The sequence below is a fragment of the Anopheles coluzzii genome, chromosome 3 (assembly GCF_943734685.1).
Source record: "Anopheles coluzzii chromosome 3, AcolN3, whole genome shotgun sequence".
NCBI lineage: Eukaryota > Metazoa > Arthropoda > Insecta > Diptera > Culicidae > Anopheles > Anopheles coluzzii.
In genome coordinates this window covers 92,779,278-92,802,180 of record NC_064671.1, presented here as the reverse complement: position 1 = coordinate 92,802,180, position 22,903 = coordinate 92,779,278, and the positions used below count along the sequence as shown (strand labels likewise).

Below are 22,903 nucleotides of genomic sequence, written 5' to 3'. Positions count from 1 at the left end.
TATATAAAAATCGGTAGGAAATCTGAACTGAGAAAGAAAATGTAGTCGTTTTCAGCCTTAAATTAGGATTATTTTGTAAAAATGTGCAAAAATCTTCTAATTTTAACGGACATTTTTTTAAATTTTAACGAATAACAAGGTGCATAAATGGACCGTGCACATCATCTTCGATTAAAATCTGAGCAATTAAGTTTTGAACGCTTCATCTGGGTTCTGTCGCTTCTGGTTTAATTTTTGATTATACGGAAATAGTAAATAATTCATTCTAATGAAATTTTAATTAAAAAACAGATTATTTTCGTTAAAAAAGCACATAAACAAACCCCGACCGAGCTGCTGTCAGCAGTATGTCAAATCGCGAAACGTCAAAGCGGCAGTACCTCGCCCTGCAGTCACCTTGTTGAAAAGCGGCGGACATTTTGAGAAGGAGGCTTTATTTTCGTTTCAGTGAAAATAATGCCAAAAAAATGAACAACTAAGCGCGTTTTCGGTGCGGTTCGGATGGCGTGCAACCTACTTCACAGTGAAACGGAACGATAGACGTGTTTTGGTGCGTACAGTGCGGGTGGTGCGGGAACTAGAATCTGTGATTAAAGGAACGCGCAAGGAAGCAAGAAAAAAACACATCCTCCCAAGCCCCTCGCGGCTGGATCTCCTTGAACAAGAGTGTTCGCAAGCAGGGGGAGGAAGAAGCTCGGCTGGTGTGTCTGTCGGTGCCCTTCCCCGGGAAGATCGAGGAGCAAGGTGCCATTAGCAGGTGTGCAGAATTCGGGAATTTATGTACGGGTGGAAGCATAGAAATTGGCTGAAAACGTCCTCCCCTTCCCGGAACCGTAGTGCTGCTGTGTGTGACAGGAGCGGGCGGGAAGAAGGGTTGATACAGGGAAAGCAATTGCATAGACGTGCGGATGGTGTGTGTCGTGCGAGGGGGGATGATAACTGGTTGGAAAACCCCCGGCCCTGCATCACATCTATCGATTGTCAGTGATAGTGTCTGGAGCAGCAGGTTATTGGCGTGTTACCGTGGAAAAGTGCAGCCACCCATCCCTCCGTGTGGTGAGGGAAGAGGAAAAATAGGAAGAAGAAAGCTGTCACGCAGTATGTGCCTTTTTTCCTGCTATTGCTTCCCTTCTGCTGAGGCATCATTGCGAGGCAACGCTTCATGTGCGAAAAGTCAAAATCATCCCCCTCGCTTATTTTCCCTTTCGCCTATCCCTTCAGCCGAGAGGGATGCTGTGATTGTACAGATAAATGTTGTGCAGGTTGTAGAGGTGGCGGTGGTGGACAGTGCAATTTGCGACGAGTGCAATGAGTGAGAGGGAAAAGCATACATTCTCTCTCTCGTTCTGTCTCACTACTTCATGCGCCCACAAAACAGCGACAGTTGACGCGCGGTTTTTTTGTGGTTCCGTTCTTCTCTTTTGCCCGTTACAACATTCTCGCGTATGTGTAATGCATGCGTGCGTGTGCGAAGCGAAACAGAAGAACCACTTATGCGTATACGTATACACACTGTCGCACCATTTGCGCGATGCCTGTGTGCGTGCGCGGGCAATAGCAGGCAAACAGAAGAAACTAATTTCAGAGAAAAATATTTTTAAAACGCACTACATTTTCCAAGAAGTTGTTTTATACTTCAGGCTCCCTCAAACGTTGATATTTAGTTTAGGGCAAATTCATAGTTTTTAATGATACATTTCATCTCTCTCCTTACAACACTGACATTAGTTTCTCTCCTTTGCAGATTACGAATGCTCCCGGCAGCGCCGCACGATGCGTGCGATGGTAAAAGAGGCGTAAAAGTGCTTCGCGCCAAACAGAGCAATCACAGTGAACCCAAACAAAAGCGAAGAGAAGGAGAAACAACCGCCCAGTAGCGAGTAGCAGTACTCCCCCCCAACCAAACATACTCTACCCCAACGCTAGTGCAACGTGCCCGTGATGGATCCCGTTGGACCGTGGTCGTACTCGTACAATCGAATACCGGGCGCAACGGGTGGCGAGTTCCATCATCATCTTGCGACCGCAGCGGCTGCCGCCAGCGGAACGGCCGGACTGACGGCGGCCGTGCATCACAACGCGGCCGGCACCGGCACGGTCGGTGTACCCTCCACCACGTCCCAGCTGTTGCTGCAAGCCGCCCACACGACCTCCCTCGGCTCCACTAGTGGACCGTTCAACCCGACCGGCTTCCTAACGCCGACCGGCGTGGCAGGGTACGATGCCGTGTTTTCGCCCCTGTTTCACCACGCGGCGGCGGCCGGCAATCCAAAACCGGCCCACTACAGCACGACCAGCGGTGGTGTGGCCGGTAACAGTGTCTCGGTCGGAAGCAGCGGCGGATTGAACACACCCCACCGGCAGGTGCTGATACAGGCGCAGACACCCGGAGCGGCGATAGCGGCAGCTGCCGCAGCTGCCAACGCCGCATCCAAGCAGCACACGGAAAGCTTGCGCGACAATTACGCGTCGACGACGGCGGCGGTGGCAGTGGCCGCACAGCATCAGCAGAATTTGGTGACATTTTTCGAGCAGCAGGCGGCCGCCTCCCACACCAGCACGCTCAGCAATGGGCCGAACACGACGGTGGCTGCGAGCACCTGGCAGGGCAACAACAACCAGCTGCCCAGTCCGTTTGGCATTATGCCGCACGAGAACGTGCTACCGTCGAGCCCGTCGGCCAATGCCAATGCAGTGAGTGGAGGCACGACGGCAGCGACGAAGTACGAAACGTTCGGCAGCCACTACAACAATACACTGCAGCATCACCAGCAGCAGCAGCAGCAGCAGCAACAACAACAACAGCAGCAGCAGCAGCAGCAGCAGTTGGTGTCCATTGTGGGGAAAGTAGCGGCCAGTACATCCTCCGCACGATCCGCATCCCCGGTGGTAAATGTGGTGACGAAACCGGTTGGACAACCGCCATCGAACCATGCCACGGCTGGCTACTTTCCGTCGCACGGTGGCACCAGCAACACCAGCAGCACCAACCCGTACGAAGCTGCACACCAATCGAGCGGCGGATCATCGTCCACCTACTCTGCGGCCCAGGGAAGCAGCGGCGTCGGTGCTACAAGTAAGTCTTGTCCTCCACCCAGCGACGGTGTTGGTCGCGATTCGTCTTCGCTCCTGTCAGCCGGCTCGGGTGCAGCTGCATCCACCCGTACAGCGGTGGCCGACTACAAGTTCGCGTCCGTTCTCTCCTCCCCATTGTCCCTGTCTTCGTCGGCCACGGTTGAAGCGAGCACGGCGCTCTACGCTTCGTCCCGTGCATCGAATGCAGACGCGACCCTCAAGGGAAGGCAACACAATTCGCCCGGTGTATTGCAGCACCATCCGCAGCAGCAGCAACAGCAGCAACAACAGCAGCAGCAGCACCTGCCCTTTCAGCATCACCCACTAAACCACTTTAGTATGCCCCGGTCGACGACAGCGGACCATTCGCCAACGTCGATCCTCCAGTTCGGAGGCAGCAAGGTACGATCGTCCCCCTCGTTAGGTTCTCCCTCGTACGGGGGAGGCAAAACGGCCTCCCAAGTGATACTGAGCCAGCAGCCACAATCCTCACCGATTAGCTACTCGATGACGGACAACAATCTACAGCAGCAGCAGCAGCAGCAGACGAAACTAAACCGTATAAACGGAACCGGGTCTAGCAGTAATAGTAGTAGCAATAATAATAGTAGCACGAATAGTAGCAATAGCAATACGAGCGCGCAGTCTCAATCGGCATCGCAACAGCAGCAGCAGCAACAAGCTTCCTACCAGCAGAACAGAACCAGTGCCTCACTTAGCTATAGGTCCACCACTTCCTCTTCTTCCGCTTCGGCAGGGTCGGGTAGCTATGGGGTAGGGAGCTTGGGAGAGTCGACCAGTCCCGGGGTGGTCCATGCCGCGCTCGGTGCAGGAGGAGAAGCCAGCCACCACCAACAACAGTCCCTACAGCAGCAACAGCAGCAGCAGCAACAATCGTACCATCATCCGCATGTGCATCCTCACGGACCGTATCACATGCTGGCGATGGCTGCGGCTGCTGCTGCCGCTGCCGCTGCTGCCGCCACGAATGCGAACGGGATGGGCATCTCTTCCTCCACCGGTGCGTCGGCACTTTCGCGCGTTCCGTCCTCCTCGCCAGCTGCCGGATCTACCTCGTCCACTTCGTCCGGTGTTTCTTCCGACTATTCCTCGCCTTCGTCGTGCAATAGTAATCCTCCCAGGAAAGGTTCACCCGGTGTAGGGACGCAGCCAGGGTATGGTTCCATCTATCTGTCGCTACCGGGTGGGGCTAGTGCGTTGCAACAACACCATCAGCAGCAACACTCTTTTACGTTGGATCAATCGAAGAGTGACGCGCACAGTCAACAGCAGCAGCAGCAGCAGCAAATTGCGTACCCTTCTGTAATCACTCGAACGCAACAATCTCTTCCAACCGCACACCAATCGCTGGAAGGTCAGTGGGAGTCGTCCGCGGAAACTAAACACGATCCGATGGCAATGGTAAAGAACCTACAACGGCCTATGTTAGAGGAATCCCAGGCTGCCAGTAAAGAACCTGCAGAGCTATCGAAATCTTCCAAAAACTCTCGCACCACCAATACAAACAAATCGAGACGGAAAAAGAATGAAATACCTTCCTCGCCCACTCGGCAAAGCGGGCTGAAAGTGAACGGAATGGATCAACTGACTCAAGCGGAACAGGAAGCAACTGCGGCATCTTCGCAGCACGATCTTCAGCGGAATGATCGTGTCTCGATCAAGAGTGAACATGACGCGTCCGACGGTCCCGACCAGCGATGGCACTATGGAGCGTCGTCCCACGATGGTAGTGTCAGCTTTTCGGTTCCCACTAGCTCGCCCTCTTCTTCCTCGACGGTTTCTTCCGCTTTCTTTCCCACTTCGCCCCACTCTCATCATCTGTACTATCCTCACCATCATCATCACCATCCTCTAGGGACGTCCTTGACTCCACTTACTCCCTCCACCAGTCACCATCTTCACAGTGGAGGTGCTTCCCAGCCGGTGGGTAGCGCGACCTCCTCTTCCTCTTCCCAGTATACGACACTCCTGAACGTACCGCAGCTCCCCGGGGGTCACCACGAGGCGGCTAGGAGCGAAGACGAACGGCACCGACTGGCGGCGACGGCACAGTCGCAAGCGCACGACAAGGTAGTCGTGCCCAATATAGAGGAAGAACTTGGCTTTCTTGCAGAACACAATGGCAGCAGTCCGCGACCCCAGGCAGCAGCAGCAGCAACAGCAACAGCAGCGGCTAGTAAGCCGACACCTTCCAGAGGCACCACCAGCGGAACGCTCGGTCATGGCACGGACGCTAGCAACGGTACGCCGGGAATGGTCTCATCCGCACCGAAGAAGCTCAACATACCGGAAAGCATGAACAAGGGCTTCATGGCGAGCTATCTGAAGTTCCTACAGGGCGAACGGGAAGGTTCTCCGCCGCCGGTGATGCGGTCCGGTCGTAAGACGAGCTGGTCCAAACCCACCGTCACCACACCACCGTCCGGGGGAGCCTCGAACAGCAAAGGCACGCCGGTAGCGAACGCAGCTACTCCGAGCGCCGCCGGCCCGAAGGGAGCAACTTCACAGTACAATAACACCCAGACGGACGCGTCGCCAGCCGGGGCGACGGGCAAATCGCACGACGTTAGTAACGGTATCCCGGCTTTAGAGAGTGAGAACCAATCCGCTAATTACAGTATTCCCGCTCTGCAGACTCCCAAACCGGTGGCGACATCTCAGCAGCAGCAGACTAACACAAACAGGAAACGAAAGTACAACGCGCCAGTATCACCCGCCGGAAGCAATCACGAAGGTAACGCTCCACCGGGGACAACCTATGCATCGGGCACGGTGGACAATGCCGGTGCTGGTGGTGCTATTGGGCAGCAAGAATTCTCAACGGACACGAGCAAAAAGCTTGCGTCCGCTGAGGAAACAACACCAATCATCAGTATACCGAGAAAAGCGCGCTACCTTCAGCAACAACATCTACAACAGCAGCAACCGCAAAGTGTGGTTGTTGGTGGTGCGGGAGATCCTTCCGGAAGTGCTGCTTCACCGTCCGAAAGCAATCTAATGCTATCGTCCCCTACGGGAGCGGGCACACATCAGCTACAACAGCCGCAGCAGCACATGCTGATGTCTTCCGGCATTGGGCTTTTGCCCTTAACTGGACATCAGCAACTAACGCAACAGCAACAGCAGCAGCAACACGTGATGATGCAACAAACGTACTACCATCCTCATCACCATCATCATCACCAGGCTCAGCAACTGCAGCAACAGCAGCAGCAACAACAGCAGCAACAACAGCAGCTCGCTCTTCATCAGAATGCTCACCTGCAGCAACATTTGCAACAGCAGCAGCAGCAGCAGCAACAGCAACAATCGGACGAAGCGGCTGCATTCAATCTGTACGATTTGCATCTGCGAAGACAGCGATGGTAGAGCGCTGCGTTGTTGCTGCTGCGGCGGTTGTCAATGGTGCTGATGATGATGATGATGCTGTTGTTGGGTGAACGCTACAGTGCCTCCTTTGTCCTTCTCATCCTCCCTTTCCCAAATCCTCTCTGTTATACGCGGGTTTGTGTGCCATTGTTGCTGCTGAGCAGGAGTGCTGCGTCGACGGGAGTGACCTCCAATGGGATGCCGATGCCGCGTTCCTCGTTGTTCTTGTTGTGTGCGTGTCTGAAACTTTTTTTTATTTCCTCCAAACCGTCTCCAACCGCCGCCGGGGTGTGCTACCAGAGTTGCAAGTCGCTTTTACCGAATCGCACCGCATTTTAATGACACGAAAGTGCTTTTTGTCCTCACTACTCTCTCGCTCTCTCTCTCTCCCCCTCTTTTTATGTTCCTCTTCTCCTTGTCTTTGCTCTGTCGAATCGAAGCAGAAAGTGTGGTGCCGCAAGTGAAGGCATTTAAAATGGTTCTGTGTGCTTAAATCGTGAAAAATCTGTTTGACAAACACAAAAAAATACTCAAAGACACATTGATTCGCTGATCGCTGTGATATGTACATGTAGAACGAAATTGCTTTTTTCACGTTTGAAAAGAATCGTTGTTGTAACACAACCCCAATCTCGGTGCGGTATGTGTGTGTGTGGCTCTCTAGCTGGTTTAGGGCGAACACTTCTTGTGTGTTTGATTAGAGTTTCTGTTTATGTTGTTGCTGCTAGCTCTCTTTCTCTCTTTTGCATTATGCGTACCCAACGAGGGCACATCAGTATATGTTTCGTAAATTGAGCAGTCTCCTTTGCACTTTCTCTACGCAGTCAGCAAAGTTAGGTTGCGATTATTATTAGTTTGAGGAATCGAGAGTTCGCGCGCACTGTACATAGATGGCCAGGTGTAGGGTGATAGCCAGTCTCCTTTTTAACGTAAAAAGCCCAGTGATCAAAAGGCAGGAATTTATTTGCTTTCAGAAGCACACGCTCTAAACAGAACGAGGTTCGTAAAGGAGGGTAAATGAAAGTATTTCTCTGTTGGTGCGTGGAGCGCCAAGAGCATAGGAACTAAACGCCATTAACACAATGGGACAATATGTTAATCGACAGGATGAACGGAACTTTGGACTAGTTTGGAGTTGGTTGGTGGGACCCCTGGTCTAACCGGAATCGACCAACCCTCCACACTAATCCATTCGTTCCAGCACTAACAAACACGTGTATGCCATATTATGACGATCACAATCGAGGAGGACGTTTTTGGAACGAAGTGTTGAGTATAGAAAGTATTTAGGTGATAAGAGCAAGCACCGAGACGCGGCCGACGGGCACAGAAATGTTCAGCAATATTTTTACTTTTGCTCTACAAAGTTTTCTATCATTTAAAGATCACCGGAAAATCATGTTTACACACACACACAGATGAAGAAAATCAGAAGAAATCAAGCAGCTACTGTGCGGAACGAAACCGGAGTTGTAAAACCGGCCTTCGGCAGGCGTGTAGAGTAAAGCCAAGTTATTTGCGTAAACAGCGTGCTGTAGTGTTTAAAAAAAGAAGAAAAAAAGCATGCGCGTCACAATGCGTGCATGTTTGTACAAAACACAAACGCCCTCCCCCTTCTGGGTGGAGTTCGGTTTAACGAGAATGAAGGTGCTGTATAGTGGATTTACTGCGAGCGAGAGAGGCAGGATATGAATGGGTGAAATTATGAAAAGAGAATATAAGCAAAGCCTTTGACTTTATATGATACAAAACGGTGTGCGGGTGTGTGTGTGTGACAAGCGTAACAGAGGTAGCAGCACCCCGGGCGGAGGAATGGAACAAAAAATGCTTTTAATTTTCGTTATCGAATCCCCCTCATATACCCCACCACCACGATCAAACATACTGAAAACATACAGAACTCCTGCGTTTTTCGTCGTTGTATGAAAAATAATGTATACGTGGGGTTTGGAGCGTGTCATGATCGTCCCCTTCCTCCCAGCACACAGCAAAAATGGCCCAACATCCCAACAAACACAAATCCCGTGAAACAGTATATTACCCTCCCCATTTTTCCCCGCTCTTTCCCATTCTTCCACGTGTTGCTACATCTGTTACGTTCGATCCGAACATTTGAGAACTTTAACGCATGCAAAGAAGCGCTCACGATCATGGTAATGTATCGATCGATTGACGAAGAAGCAGCGTTCAGAAGGAAGGATCTCCATCAAGGTGTTGTTGCTGAAGGATGACTTCCGGTTGCTCAATGTTAGCCTGCGTTGTGCTTTTTTAACCATTTTTCTCTTCACACACAAAAAAAGATCCACTGGTCGTTCCCCAGCGGCGTGAAATGTCCAACCGACGGGCGAAATCGAAAGCGGTACAGCTGCAGCAGGAAATCATTATCGGCAGCCAGGGACTGCAGACGCAGCACGGCTCCCGCCATCACCCTTCGGACGATATCGAAGAACCAGCAGAGTTTGCGAACGATTCCGACTCTGACCCAGCATGGACACCCGAGGGCAATAAGGTATGTGGAATCACTTTTTTGTAAGTTAAATTTTAATTCTTTAATTCTCCCTGTGACTCTCTCTCTCGCACAGGATGACGATGAGGAGGAAGGATCCGGCAGCAAAAGAAAGTCCAAAAAGGGCAAAAACACGTTCGGCATGGATCGGTCGGCCAGCAGCAAAACTCAGCAGGCACGTTCGAATATCCTTTCAGGTCCGTATCCGTTTGAATTTGGGATGGCGTTTGCTGCATAATTCTCTGCTGGTGCATGGGGGAGGGTGTAGTGTATATTTGCTGTGGGGCGTTTAGATTCCCTTTTGCATCATGATCATTATTTCATGCTCGTTTTACGCAATTTTCACACTCGGGGGTTTCAATTTAATTTATTTGCTTAACTTATGCTTTGTTGCTCTTTGAGCTTCGTCTGAGACTTCTTCTTTACCTTCCGAGATGATAATTGCAATAACACACACACATATTACACATTCATTTTGTCATTCACATCTTACTGTTGTTTTCCTTTCGTACCGCGTTCTAACTGTTGCTCACAACCTCTCATCATACGTGCGTATGTTGCTCACCTTTAAACTAATCCACCGTCCAAACCACACCTTCGTTCTATCGCTGTGTGCAACAACTACTAACTCGCGTATCCTGTCGCTAATGGTAATTGATCTGTTTAATTTCCTAAAATGAGATAAATGAGCTGTAAAAAGGCGTGAAAGTGGTGTTCGATCCGGAAAGAGAAGATTCACGACAAGTTTTGCTTTCTTTTAGTTGCGGCCGCAGGTGCTGGAATAGCCGATTTCGATTACGGCAGTGAGGAGGATGCCGCCAGTGCGAACAACGGTGGCGGTAATTCATCAATAGGAAATACATTTACACCTAATACAATGATCGGAATGCAACAGCAACAGAACTCAAATACTGCAACTACGCCACAAGCACAGCTGCATCAAACGCCCCTAATGCATGCTCAGACGATGCCCCAGCAGCAACAGCCTATGGTGATGTACGGTCAGCAGCAACAACCGTCCGCACAGCAGTACAATATGCAGCCACAACAACAACAGCAAACGTACAACACAACAAACACATCGGCGGCCATCAGCATTCAGGCAAACAATGATGCTAATTTTCAGGTAAGAAAGTCTTATTATATTCTAAGCAATTAAAGATAACACTTTTCTCTCTTCTCTTATCAAGTTGGGTGAGTTTGTAGCGGAACGGACGGACCTTGCGCAGGATTGGCCACCGATATGGCGCGTTGATGACAAAATGTTGCTCCAGAAGTACGAACCGTTTGACGATCAGAGCGGCAAGGTTCTTTACCGACACGTTACGACGGTAAGACTGCTTGAGTAATTCGTTTTCTTATACTAAAATACATGATTGTGAACCTTTTTGCAGTATTCGGCATGGAATGAAGAGTCGAAAAAGAAATACGTTCGTGTTCCGGTTCGCTTTCGCGTGCACAACCAGATGGACTCGATCGTGGAGTTGCTGCGCAATGAAATTACCACAGCCAGTGGCAACAGCACACTCCGAGACGATGGCATGGCGACGACCAACCAGAATCAGCTGATGGAGAAGTTCATGGAAGACACCAAGATGTACCAGGATGTGTTCGAGGTGTACATACAGACGCTGATATCGCAAGCGCTGGATCCGAACTTTTTGAAGGAGATTTTCCAGGAACAAGGTAAGAGAGGGAAAATCTCTAGCTAGATGGATTGACATTACACCACCTTTATCCTTTTGTGTCCTGTTTATTGCTGTTGCTTCTTTAGATCAATACTTCCTGTCGCGGGTAAAGACGATCGAAAGCATCACCGAGGATCGCAAACGGCGGCTCGTCCAGATCACGCCCTGGCCGCGCAACATACTCAACTCGCTGGCCACCTTCCCGGCGTACGACATCATGAACGATCTCGGCCCGTCGACGATGGTGCCGCTGCACCACCAGCACTGTGTCGCCTGCCATCAGCCCGGCTTTGCCGCCCGGATCGCGCTGCAGGGCAGCACCTACAACAGTGCCACGCTGGCAACGACGACGGCGGCGCCCAACGACCAGCAGTACGACAAACACTTCCAGCTGTGCCGCCGCTGTGCGACGCGGTTCGAGCTGCTGCACAAGATCTGCCACCAGAAGTACATGATGTTCGTCGAATGTGCCAAGCGCGTCAACCAGCAGATTGCGAACGAGTCCAACCGGCCGGCCACGGTCGTGCTGAACGAGCTGCTCGCCGACGAACACTGGCTGTCGATGGTAAGAAGCATGCGGAAGAAGCAAACGAGCGCTGTAAGTAATACGTCATTTTTGTTACTCTCTTCCCACCCCCCGGACAGCTCTTCAAAGAGGTGCGCACCATCTGGGCGGAAATAGAGCTGCTGGAGCAACAGCAACGCCTGCAAACGGCTGGCTCTCAGTAGAGAGCCTGTGTGACAGATGCTTCACTACTTCTAGGGCGGCACTGCCAATCTGTTTTGGCCCTTCAGTCGGCCACTCGGAGTAGAGCATTACTTCATTTTTACTTCTTTTTTGGACGGGTAAAACGTGCACACCTTCGTTCCATTCGTTTTCCGTTTATTAGCTAAGTTTACTTGTGGATCGTTTTGTTTCGTTACTCCCTTTAACCGTCGTTATAATCTTTGTTCGTTGTTTTCCGGGGCCCCTTTATCATGTGGAACGTACACCTCTATTATAGGGCACTTTGTCTCGTAGGTTGCATTTCGAATAAGAGAGGCGTTCCCAATGTACATTCTCGATGTGTGAAGCGAGTGTAAAGCGTGCTGTACGGGGCAAACATTAACTACACACGTAAATGACATATAACTTAAGAAAACACGGAAATAAATCATACAAGCTTCCCAAATGAAGTTCTAGTGGTTGACAAAAAGAATAACCTGAAAATAACGGTGATATTTCTACCTAAAGGAGCAGGAGCCAATCGAGCAGCAGGTTGTTTGTTTTTTGGTTTAATTTGTTTCGTTTTAATTCTCTCTTTTTTAACTTGTATCATGTCTCTCGAATTGAAGAATATGACTAGTACTGCTTTATTCTAAGGGTATCGTGGATTCTAAAATTAACTCCCTTTTCCCCTCTATCCCCAAATCTCGAACGACGTGTTCTCCTCTAACATCCCCTCGGCCGGATGTGTGTGTCTATTAATTGTAGTTTTTTTTGTTAAAAAAGCTCATCAACTTTAAGAATTTGTAAGACGGGTTTGGTGCGCAACTGCTTTCTCTCCTGTGCCGCTATTCTTCTTCGGTTAGCTTTGTGGGCTTGAACGCGAGCTTGAATAGGTCGGAAAACAGTGGGTAAATATAGTGTGAGTTCGCTCTCTGGAGTACACAACATTGTTTTCGGTAAATATTCGCTCACACCGAAGGGTTTCGCTTTCTTTAAACGCTGGAAGATGATAACGAGGCAGAATAAGTGTTATTAGATAAGGATAGCTAGGAGGAGGAGTATAGTTTTTAGAGGAGGAGCATTAAAGCAGTAACTCCCCCGGAGAGGGGGGGTGCAAAATTTGTCTTTATCGCGGCGCCCCGTGCGATGATCTTCATCATCATCGTTGTTGTCTTCTTCGGCCGCACTTCTCGGTCTCGATCTCGATAAGCAACACAGTGTATGAGCGCATTTCTATAAGTATAGTTAATAGGCTAGCCGCGTGTGTGTGTGTGCGTGAAACGTGTGTTTGTGTCGATAAACTATGCGTATTTCAACGTGCAAGAAGAAACAGGGATGGCTTCGAATATACTTGTGTGTGTTTGTTAAGAGGTGCGGCCGCTTGGAGCATTACTTTTCGTTGCGCGCGCGTTCTAGCGTATTTGCATCTGATTTTGTTTTTACATATAAAATTGGAGAAAAAAAAACAATGTTGTGGTGGAGGCTTTGCAATTTTGTGGTGTCTCTCTGTGTGTGTTTGTGTTGGAGCAGAGGCCGCCTATTTTCGCTTTCTTAAAAAACGAGATCTCGCGTCACGGTCGCGCAAAAAAAAAAAACAGGCGCGCTAGAGTACGTTAGTGCTAGGTTTAATGGTGTGTCTGTGTTTGTGTTTAGTTGTCTTTCTTCACTTCCGCAGTGGCGGCGGGAGCACCGGCTGCAGCTGCCTCGGTCTTGCCCTTGGCGGTGGAGGAAGAACGCGGTAGAACGGCACGCAGGATCGGAGCGAGGAAGATGTTGCCACTGATGAAGAGAATGAAGCCGGAGAAGCGCACCACCGTGTAGATGTGCCACCATTTGTGGAAGCTGAGAAACACGAACGGCACCAAGCACCAGCCGGCCCAGACGATGGTGTAGTACTTGAGCGCGACAAACACGAGCGCGCGCAGCAGCGGCTGCTGCTGAAGCAGTTGCTGTAGCTTTTCGTTCCGCGCAAAGATTGGCTCAACCTGCGCAAAGAAGGGAAAATGGGAAACGTGATGAAAAAAACGGCACTTTTCCCCAACGACCACCAAAGCCTAAAATACCTCCTTCTCCATCCGGATGACCATGAACTCGAGCAGGAATGTAATGTAGTAGCCGCTGTGGAAACCGTGCCAGATCGCGAGGAAGAACAGTGCGCCCAGATGCGACAGCATGCGGTTGTTCAGGAAGCGCAAGCGCTTGTACACGTAGTTGGCGACCCACGTGTTCGTCTGCACGTTGAATGACTCGACGTAGTGGCCGTACTTGCTGGTGTTTTCGAACACGCCCACGCGGATGTTGCTGCAGCCGGACAGCTCGTCCGAGCAGTACTCCCGATCGCCCGGCTTTGCATCGATGTACGTGAGACCTGTGACGAGGTGTGATTAGCATCCACCGGCTAATTGAATTATCTCCCCCAATTCCCGAAACTCACCGTAAATGACGGCCGCTCCCTCCGCCAGCAGCCAAATCGAGATGTACTTGTACAGCGTAATGCGTCCCCAGCACCCGAGATAGATGTGCTTCATGAAGAGCGACTCCTGCTCGAACTCGCTCGACATCAGGTACGCGTCGGAGACGTACTGCGTGCCGACCTGGTTCACCACCAGATAGAACACGCCCTGCAGGAACTTCTTCGTCGCGTAGGCCGGCGCGTTCTGCGTGTGCGACTCGTACGCACCGGCAATGAAGCGCTGATAGCGCAGGAAGCTAAACTGGGGCCCCACGAGCACGGTGGCCGGGAAGTAGGTAAATGCAATCAGCTCGAGCAGCGACGGGGCGGGAATGCACTTGGCGTCCGGTTTGCCGTCCGCCTCCTTCTTCCTGCTGTCGGACAGGTCGAACGCGAGCCCGATCAGCCGCAGCACGAGCACGCAGTGCGGCATGGTCCATTTGATGTCGTACGTATCGCTCGTCGTGTAATAATAGCCTGTGCAAGAAAGGGGGAATATTGTTAGCACATGCACAAGAGAAATTGGATGATTTTTTGATGGCTACATACCAATTAATAAGTACCCCATATGGTAGGTGAAGCTCACCGGCACCAGCAGCCTGCTCGTGCCCAGGAAGGTGTTGCACAGGAAGCTAACCGCAACGGCCAGCAGGCTGTGGTAGATGTCGGTGCCATAGTTGAACGCCACGATCGATAGGCCGGTGAAGGCAATGTAGAGATTGCGCTGCGTCGCGCCACCCTTGAGCTGTCGATAGACCGACCCGATCGGATAGGCTGTTGTGTGTGTGCGCGCGGGGGCACAACGCAATCATCATCATCATCAACATGATTGTAGGGATTCATTGGCGGCGGCGGCGGCGTGGTCGTTGGTGGTGGAGCGTTTTTTGTTCATTCCCGCGCGCGCGAAGGAAAGTGCAGAGTGAAAAGCGAGAAAGAAAACATAAATGTTAGCAGACGTTAAATATAAAACGGCTAAAAATATATGCCCCCCCCCCCCCCCCCCCACGTCTCCTCGTTCCGCGTGGGGCCGGCCCACTACATTCAATCGATAGACCGGTATAGGCCGCCACCTGCTTTCTTCCCTCATCACCACCACCACCACCACACACTCCATCATTACGCGAAATGGCGAAAGGCCCTTGTGGTGTGTGCATGCAATTTGTGGGATTCGCCACCCCACCCCTAATGTTGCCGTGCGCTATGTTGCAAGTGTGGCCGGCCAGCCAGCCAGCCCGCAGTTATATCACGGCTTATCGAATGAGGGGCTTTTCGTAACGCGGACAGAGGCTGCCCTCCCTTGCACACATGATGGTGAATTAGCAATGTTGTTGCGTATCTGCTACGCGCGTGTGTGTGCGGTACGCACACGTGTCTTTTGCACCGAAAAAGAAAAACACAAAAACGCTTACCAAAGAGAACGGAAAGAATGAGCCGAATGGCGGGTACGGATGCACCGCTCGCACTCGCAAGGGCTTCCACCGGGTTGATCATGTTGCTGCGTGCTCCTGGCCGGTTGCGGTAAAAGTCAACGATTTTCCCCCGGCGATGGGCGCCACTGCTTCTTCTCGGCCGTTAAATGCCACGTTCACGCGGGCCTTTAGGTGTTGTACTTGCGGCGCCGTCAACCTGATTTACACCCAAAAGAGAGACGAGCAAACAAAACAAAAAATTATATAATTTATGTAGTTTATCGCACTGCAGCAGTGGCAGCAGCACGGAGCGAGGGGAGCGAGGGAGTGCAACGCATGCCTCAACAACAAACACAGTTCAACAACAAGGAGGCCTTGGATTAAACTTTCCAACCCTTAATCCTTCGATAGAGAGTGTGTTTGTATGTGTGTGCGAGCCTGCGAGATGGCCTTCGCCTTCACGGCCTGACCCTTCTTCAACCGTGGCTTGCAGTTATTGCGACGTGCTGTAATGTTTTTCTTACAGAGCGCTCGGGGTTTGACACAGTTTCCAAAACGCGGACGCGCGCTCGGGCTCGATCAACACGCAGCGTGCGCTATCGCACCACAAACACGACTGACTGATGATGCTGTGTGTGGCTGTGTGCGACGGGGCTAGCGTAAAATCGGCGTAGTAGTAAAACGGCTCCTAGATGCGAGGCCAGCCAAAGGAGAAGGGAGATGGCACACAAGATGCAAAACAAGGCCTCGCAACGAACACACACACACTTTTCTCCTGTGTTTTGAACGGCACCGACAGTAAACAGCTAAACAAATGGAACCTTCACGAACGCGTGGAACACACTTTTCCGGCCACAAAACGTACTTTTCACACTTGGTTCATTCATAAAACTGGTCCCCCTCTCTGCGGTACTGCACACGGTGGAAAAATCGACAAACTAATCGAATTAAGGTAGCACCACTTGCACCTGCACTAGTCAGTCCCAGGTTTTGCTGTGTTTTTGCAATGCAAATTCCGCTTCCCGCCGCGGCCAGCGGGGGTTCGATGTACGGATGCGAGTGGTACAAATTCGCGAAAAAGGTTACAAATTTGCCCGAAAAAGACCCCCTCACAGCTCCGGAGGAGGAACACTTACGAATACAACTCGTCGGTGGTAATCAACAGTGTGGCCAGATTATTTTGGCAGATTTCGGTAGGAGCACCAAGGAGGAGCCACTCTGCCCGCAGGGCAAGGCGAGCATTCTGGCGGCCACCAAGGTGGAATGTATAATGAGGTGTAGTTATAGCGCTTTTGGCGATCCCCCCCCTGGGCTCCGATTTTGACAGATGGTTTTCCGCTTGTATATGTATTGATGGATTGTTTACGTTGTGCATGGTCAATATTTGGTGGAGATCAATTTGGGTGAATATTTTAGTTTATTAGAACACAGTCCGTGATTTAAAATGGAAATTTTTCTTCGAGAACTTGAAGCGTTCGTCAAAAGCGGAAAACTAACTGTCAGTTTTCTTCGTCGATTCTTCTTCCACCTAGCTGTCAAAACGGGCTTATAACTTGACCTGATATCTTTACGGTCCTTGGGCGGCCACCCTTCAAAAGCCCTCGCTCGAAACGTCAAAAACCATCACAACTACTTAAAAAAAAAACGTCGCCAGCGAGGGAAAATCGCACCGATTACGAGCATTTGGCGATGGTTTTTTAAGTAGTTGTGGCGATGGATAAATGAAAAATCGGTAGTTTTAGAGTGGTCTTCTGTGAATCGATGGGAATACAGGTAAATCGGTATTTCTGGTCACTCTGGTAATCGACAGAATGCGTGTTGCAAAAACGAAACAATCGAAGCCGTGGCCACATGAAAGCGTGAAGGTGTCGGATACGGTGCAGGTACGAATGGAATACAAATATGGCTTTTAGACACCAGAAAACGGTAGTTTCTTGTTAAAAGAAGAAAAATGATGTGTTTATGTAGCTCATAATTGTAATTTTGTGCAACCGAAGTTGGAAAATTACATTTTCGTGAGTGCGCGATGGTTAAGCTGTGGCCAAAGTTGTGCAACATGCGGCAAATGACACATCAACTGTCAAACGTTCAGTTTCACGGGAGTGACAGTTGTTTGAGATGAACGCAAGGTGGATTAAAAATATCAGGTGGTGGATTAGGGCCTTTGGGGGGTCGCCATAGTTGAGGGACTTTACGTCATTTTTGAACCGTTAACCATTGGTTTCCGCACACAAAGCTTAGCAAATAGAACAGATTTCTTTGTTATTATGTGTATTTTTGTGTGTCTATTGGTTTTATCGAAAAAATTAGATATATTAACAAAAGATTTGATGATTTGTTTATGTACGAAATTTAAAATCATGTGAGTAAGAGTTCTAATCTCGCGTAAATTGTCCATGCGGCTCGTCGATAATAAGGAATCAATGTGGAAATTGAAAAAATAATGGTTTTCTTAATTTTTATCTCCAAAAATGTCGAAAACACAATGAATTATAGAATAAATTCACGGAATAAAACAAAATAACACACTTTAATCCATGTTTTAATGTTTAATAAGAACTCGCAAAGTCCAAAATATATTTTTTAAGAATATTTAATCGAAAAAATTGGGTAGATAAATTTAATGAACAAATTTAATAAATGTAAACAAAGTTTGAATCCTGGGGACCTTACGTCAAGTGACGAATTGTCAAAATGCACTAGAGTCCACCACCTGATATTTTTAAATCCACCTTGGATGAACGGTATTTTACAGTGGTGTGCATGACTTTTGTAACAATCACAATGTAAATGATTGTTTTCGTGACTTTGCATCGAGACTTACTGGCTTACTTACTTATCCGGCGTTACACCCGCTTTACGGTCGTGGCTTGTCTCAGGAATCACGGTCTCGCGCCTTCGTCTGCCAATCCGTTATCCCGCCTCCACGGCATCTTGCCACCTCAATTTGGGCCTACCATGCCTCCTCTGTCCTTGTAGACGGCCTAAAAAGATTTTACGGACTGGTTTCGTCCGTTTCCATTCGTACAACATCGCCAGCCCACCGGAACCTGGCGAGCTTAATGTATTTTTCTTTATATCTTTTTCTTCTATGGCATAATAACAGTGAGGTCGGTCAAGGACTGCCTGTATCACTAGTGGGCTTGGCTTTCAGTGACTCATTGATTACCCTTAGCAGTATAGTCAGTCCTATGCATGGAAGCTTGGTCCAGTTGAGGCTTAAACCCTTGACGGTCATGTTGTTATTAAGTCTTACGAGTTGACGAAGAGGTTTTCGTCAGGACTGAACTGTTGCCATGTCTCAAAGGCGTATGAGACTGGGACGACTTCAAAAGTGCGTTCACCTATCTGTACATCACGCCTCCGTAGATTTGGATTATTTATTGGTAGAGCCGCTGATGTTGCCATCATCTGCTTGGTCTTTGCCTCGTATTCTGAAATTATACAATTATTTTCTAAAAACAACTTATTAACATCATTCTAATTTCTTTCGGTGATGTAGATGCTGGTGAGATTTGAGATTAATTACAATAAAACAAAATACCAGCAGCAAATAATGGCTAGGGCAAGTCATGTATCCATCTACGAATCTGTCCTGACCCAATCTAGAAGGTTCTTTAGGCGAAAAGAAGTCCAACTAATTCGGTTAGTGAGTTTTAGATACATAGTTTGCATTGGCTTTGTTTGAATTGTTCTCACTACTAATCACGTGTTGCACGCCAAGAAAAACGCAAAGCGGACGCCCAGTGGTTTAAAGCACATTTACGAAATATTTTTATTACTATACTCTTGTACAATACAATATCATTTTTTTCTTCTTTTCCGTTTTGTTTTCATGTTTTCTTTTTCTTCTTCTGTTTTGTTTTGCTTTAATCGGTACAATATTTCATGCGTCAAGTGTCAATATTTGTTCTCGGCGACCCAAAACCTGTTCTTTTGCGCGGTTGTTGCTCTGTCTCTCCTTCGTTTTCTTTGTTTCTGGTAATGCAATCGGATTATGCGCATTTTGTTTGTTTGTTTGTTTGTTCGCCACTTCCGGAAACCATGGAATACTGTATGTTGGTGGTCCGAGTGTTTACTGTCCACTGTCTGATCTCTCCCCACCGCGACTTCCGCACCTCAGCCGGCGTAACCCTTGTTTTTATTTCTCTCTCTCTCTCTCTTTCTTTTTCCTTTGTACGTGTGTGTAGCCTCTAGTTTTGCTGGAGAGTTAAATACGCAAAGAGTGTGTATATCTGCTGGGTTGTGCCATTACTTTTTGTTTCTTGGTTGGTGTGGATCGTAAGAGGATCGTAGTACTACTAGTGGGGAAAGAGGAGAATAGCGGGAGATTAGTGGGCCCTCGAAGGTCCAGGCAATCCCGGAACGATCAGCGATCGTCCCTGTGTACGATCATGCTCATCGGGCTATAGTTATACCATCTAATTGACCTTATTATATGTTTGGGTTTGATTTGAAGCGTTTTTGGTAAAAAGATCGAAACGGAAATACGGTGTCCAACTACCAAAAAGGGGGAGGGGTGCGAGATTTGTCTTAACGGTAGAGTGTTTTTGTGCGGAGTTGGATGTGCTCCATTGTTGCTTTACAATCAGGGCATATGGGGACGCCTGGTAGAAAGTAAAATCGAAAATCGAAAATAGTAGTTGAGGTTCGATTTGAAGATGATCACTTCCTTCACAAAAAATGGCAAGGAAAGTGAACGTCAGCCTTGATGTTTGTTGTGTCCATTTGCGGGATTTTGTTCCGTGTGTTCCTGATCGTTCGCAAACTTTTGGCGCAAAATTGGTCGCCGCCTTGATCGCTGCAGTGTTCGGTTTCGGTGTAGGTTTTGTTTGTGTGATTTGTCTGCCTTGTTGCTGCTGCTACGTTTTGTTCGGCGCAGTTTGGTTTCCACTTTTGGTTTTGTGCTGCTTGCTGATTGATTGTGATTCTGTATCGAGAGGTAATACACTAACAAAACGAATAAACCCACACAGCTTTAACTCATATCACTAAAACGGGCATCACTAGTTGTGCTACTTTTGTTTTACTGTGTATCTCCCCTCTCTCTCTGTCTCTCTTTGTGTGTTTTCTTTTTAGATGAATATTTTCCTCTTTTTTTATGCTGCCACGCGGCTATCGCTTCTCTAAACATTTCCAAACACGCGCGTACGACGACTCGCCATTTTCCTAAAGGAAAATCCAACAAAAAAGTGATGATTTTCTTTTCTTTTTAATTATTATTGCCAATTTGTGTTACTCGTCTCGAAGCTCGTCTCGCTATAAAAATGGAAAACGGTTTTCATTTAATGTTTGCCTCATCGGTTGTCTGCCGTTGCATTTTTTTTGTCCATCGCCCTCCCCCCTTTTTTTTGTTTTGTTTTGCTTATTGTACAATCATACCACCCCAAAAACACTCAAACGAGAGCGCGCCCATCGATCAACGGAACGATCGGGAAGAGATTGAGATTGATCAATTGATCGCTTAATCTTACCATCTCGCCCAACATGGAGCGCCCAAACAAACCCCCGTGTACCCTTGATGCGTTCTTCTTCTTGTGCTTGTTCTTGTTGTGAATTTGCTGCCATTGTGGGGGGTATTTTTGTGTGTATAAAAATGGTTCAACATTCATCCCTCAGCTTCACAATGGTTGTCTCACTACAGTTTACAGTACTGTTTCTACCTGTTTGCTATGTATAATATTTCTTTTTTGCTTTTGATTCGTCACTGTACGCCGCACTGTACTACTTCTTCTCTTTTCCTTTTCTCCGAACCATCTGGAACAATATTTCTTTAGTATGATTCTTTCGCTACTTTTCTACGCACGAGTTTTTTTTTCTTCTTCCTCAGCTGCTTCTGATCGCAAATTGCTCTAACACCGTGTTTAGCGCCGCTGGATCGAACACTACAAAGATTCATGTATTTGTTTGCACTACGGGTAACGAATAACCCTACCGTTTGTTCTGATGCAGTGACGCGATCACTCACGTCCCCTACACTAAAGCTGACACGACACGAGGGCGCTAAGATCAATGTCTTGTTTCGCGCTGCTCCGATCTTTCTTTTCTGCAGGGTATCGTTTTGTTTAGATGATCGATTTAACTACTTAGTATGCCTGCCCCTTCGCAACATGGATGATGATTGATGGAACCGGGAAGGCCTGATTTATGAAAGGGGAGCATCCAAATTGCCCTCCAAATGTGGCAGGAAGATCAATTTGTCATACGGGTTGCATACCGTTAGGCGGTTTGTGTGAGAAAGGTTCCCCGAAGCATCGGCTAACAACTGGCTTACTCCCTTTCTCCGGCAAGACCTTCCGCCATGATCATGAAATAGTTTTTAAGGGTTAGCACGGATCTAGTGGGGGAGGGCTTCCCCTTTTCTTTGCTTCTAATTCCTACAATCCTCCCCATTCAACACTTACTGTTACTAGTACGTTTAACTGTCGCTTTTTGCACTACGAGACCGTCGTGTTTTTTTGGGGTTAGAAGCGCTCGGAAACTGGACAATTTGCACTACGCGAATATAAAAGGATCAACTACACTCACTCGTAACTTGTTTCTCCGATGTGTGTTTTTGTGTTTTTGTGCGTGTGCCTGTGTGCGATTGGGTGTGTATTTTCTTGTCTTGTGTTTTCCTTTTTGCATAACAATTTCGAACAGTTGTGAACAAACAAGATGAATACCTTTTAACGCACACGGACAGTCACGTGTATTTCGCTTTGACCAATTGCAATGAAACCGAAACGTTTGCTCTTCCGCTTCTCAAGCTGCCAATACATTTGGGGGAGGAAAACAAATGCCAAGTACTTTTGACTTGACCCTTTTCTGTTGCGCTGTTGCGCTCAACATCACCGAGCGGCCGAATAAAACCGATCATAAAGCTACTTAAGCAGACAAGGATCACTTAGTATTTCTGATTATGTAATGGTAATGGCCTCCTTTGCTTGCGCCTCCTTCCCTCCAATCCAACACAGGGTACATCTAAACTAAAAGCAGCCAACTCACTTCAAATCACTTTTCGAGCGTTACGGAATGCACGACTTCTTTGGAAGCAAATCCACTATCACTCTAGTCTCGAATCCGGCCTCCGGGGAAAAAAGCCTAAAAGCTTGGTGGATTTACTCTGCCTGTCTGATCAGGGTGAAACTGGAGTCGGAAAAGATGCTGAACAGATGATGGGTTCGTCTTTGGCTTGGTAATTCTGTGCCACGAATTGTACTGCACCGTCAATACGCCTAAAGGTATACCATTCGCATGACAAAATTACCCTCTTACAAGCTTCTCCATGCAACTGTTCGTCGTCTTTCGAGCAGTTTCTTCCCGCCAATGTCAACAATGAGTTCTCCGTTCTCGATCGAATGGGGGCTATGGCAAACGCATCTACTAATGCATCTCTTCGGTTGGGATTTACTTCCTTTGCTCTCGTTTACTACACTGCATCACTACCACTAGGTTGCACTATTATTACTTTAATCATAATACATTATTATGAGACATTCTTTTCTCCTTCCATTTTGTGTTTTCACTTTAAGGCTGCCTGGTCGTACGATCAATTCTTAGGAGTCCACTCTTCGCATCATCACACGCTGAGCACGATGGTAGTCGAGTTCAGCTTGCAATTAGTCTCGGCTAGTTTATCGTGTTTGAATATTTTATCGAAATTTCAGAACGGCTTCGTCGAAACCCCCCCCC

The 22,903-nt window shown here is 48.5% G+C and overlaps 2 protein-coding genes across 7 annotated transcripts; one reads left to right on the top strand and one right to left on the bottom strand.

The window, feature by feature from the left end:
* Window positions 1-364: 364 nt before the first annotated feature.
* On the top strand, window positions 365-12,120 carry LOC120958910 (box A-binding factor-like). 4 transcript variants are annotated; one of them, XM_040381978.2, is made up of 10 exons: window positions 366-757; window positions 1,745-5,661; window positions 5,731-5,830; window positions 8,766-8,974; window positions 9,048-9,168; window positions 9,733-10,097; window positions 10,162-10,302; window positions 10,366-10,657; window positions 10,746-11,224; window positions 11,305-12,120. In XM_040381978.2, the coding sequence occupies exons 2-10, from the start codon at window positions 1,942-1,944 to the stop codon at window positions 11,386-11,388; spliced, it is 5,511 nt and encodes a 1,836-aa protein (XP_040237912.2). In that variant the 5' UTR covers window positions 366-757; window positions 1,745-1,941; the 3' UTR covers window positions 11,389-12,120. The 4 variants fall into 4 exon arrangements, with proteins under 4 accessions (XP_040237910.2, XP_040237911.2, XP_040237909.2 ...); XM_040381976.2 differs by having other exon boundaries at window positions 365-550; window positions 1,745-5,830; XM_040381977.2 differs by having other exon boundaries at window positions 365-757; window positions 1,745-5,830; window positions 9,745-10,097.
* On the bottom strand, window positions 11,984-16,471 carry LOC120958911 (lysophospholipid acyltransferase 5). Of its 3 annotated transcripts, none has more exons than XM_040381982.2 (6): window positions 16,366-16,471; window positions 15,230-15,446; window positions 14,370-14,594; window positions 13,803-14,297; window positions 13,432-13,736; window positions 11,984-13,353 (listed from the first exon to the last, which is right to left on the bottom strand). In XM_040381982.2, the coding sequence occupies exons 2-6, from the start codon at window positions 15,309-15,311 to the stop codon at window positions 13,018-13,020; spliced, it is 1,443 nt and encodes a 480-aa protein (XP_040237916.2). In that variant the 5' UTR covers window positions 15,312-15,446; window positions 16,366-16,471; the 3' UTR covers window positions 11,984-13,017. The 3 variants fall into 3 exon arrangements, with proteins under 3 accessions (XP_040237916.2, XP_040237914.2, XP_040237915.2); XM_040381980.2 differs by lacking the exon at window positions 16,366-16,471 and adding an exon at window positions 15,754-16,359; XM_040381981.2 differs by lacking the exon at window positions 16,366-16,471 and adding an exon at window positions 16,095-16,359.
* Between the last annotated feature and the right edge of the window lie 6,432 nt (window positions 16,472-22,903).

What these genes read in the sequence shown, in the direction of transcription:
- LOC120958910 (XM_040381976.2), top strand. Translation starts at nt 1,942, where the DNA reads ATGGATCCCGTTGGACCGTGGTCGTACTCGTACAATCGAATACCGGGC. An exon ending in ACAATGATGCTAATTTTCAG is followed by an intron (nt 10,098 to 10,161) that starts GTAAGAAAGTCT and finishes TCTCTTATCAAG; the next exon opens with TTGGGTGAGTTTGTAGCGGA. An exon ending in ACGAACACTGGCTGTCGATG is followed by an intron (nt 11,225 to 11,304) that starts GTAAGAAGCATG and finishes CCCCCCGGACAG; the next exon opens with CTCTTCAAAGAGGTGCGCAC.
- LOC120958911 (XM_040381982.2), bottom strand. Translation starts at nt 15,311, where the DNA reads ATGATCAACCCGGTGGAAGCCCTTGCGAGTGCGAGCGGTGCATCCGTA. An exon ending in TATGGGGTACTTATTAATTG is followed by an intron (nt 14,298 to 14,369) that starts GTATGTAGCCAT and finishes TTTCTTGCACAG; the next exon opens with GCTATTATTACACGACGAGC. An exon ending in TCATCCGGATGGAGAAGGAG is followed by an intron (nt 13,354 to 13,431) that starts GTATTTTAGGCT and finishes TTCTTTGCGCAG; the next exon opens with GTTGAGCCAATCTTTGCGCG.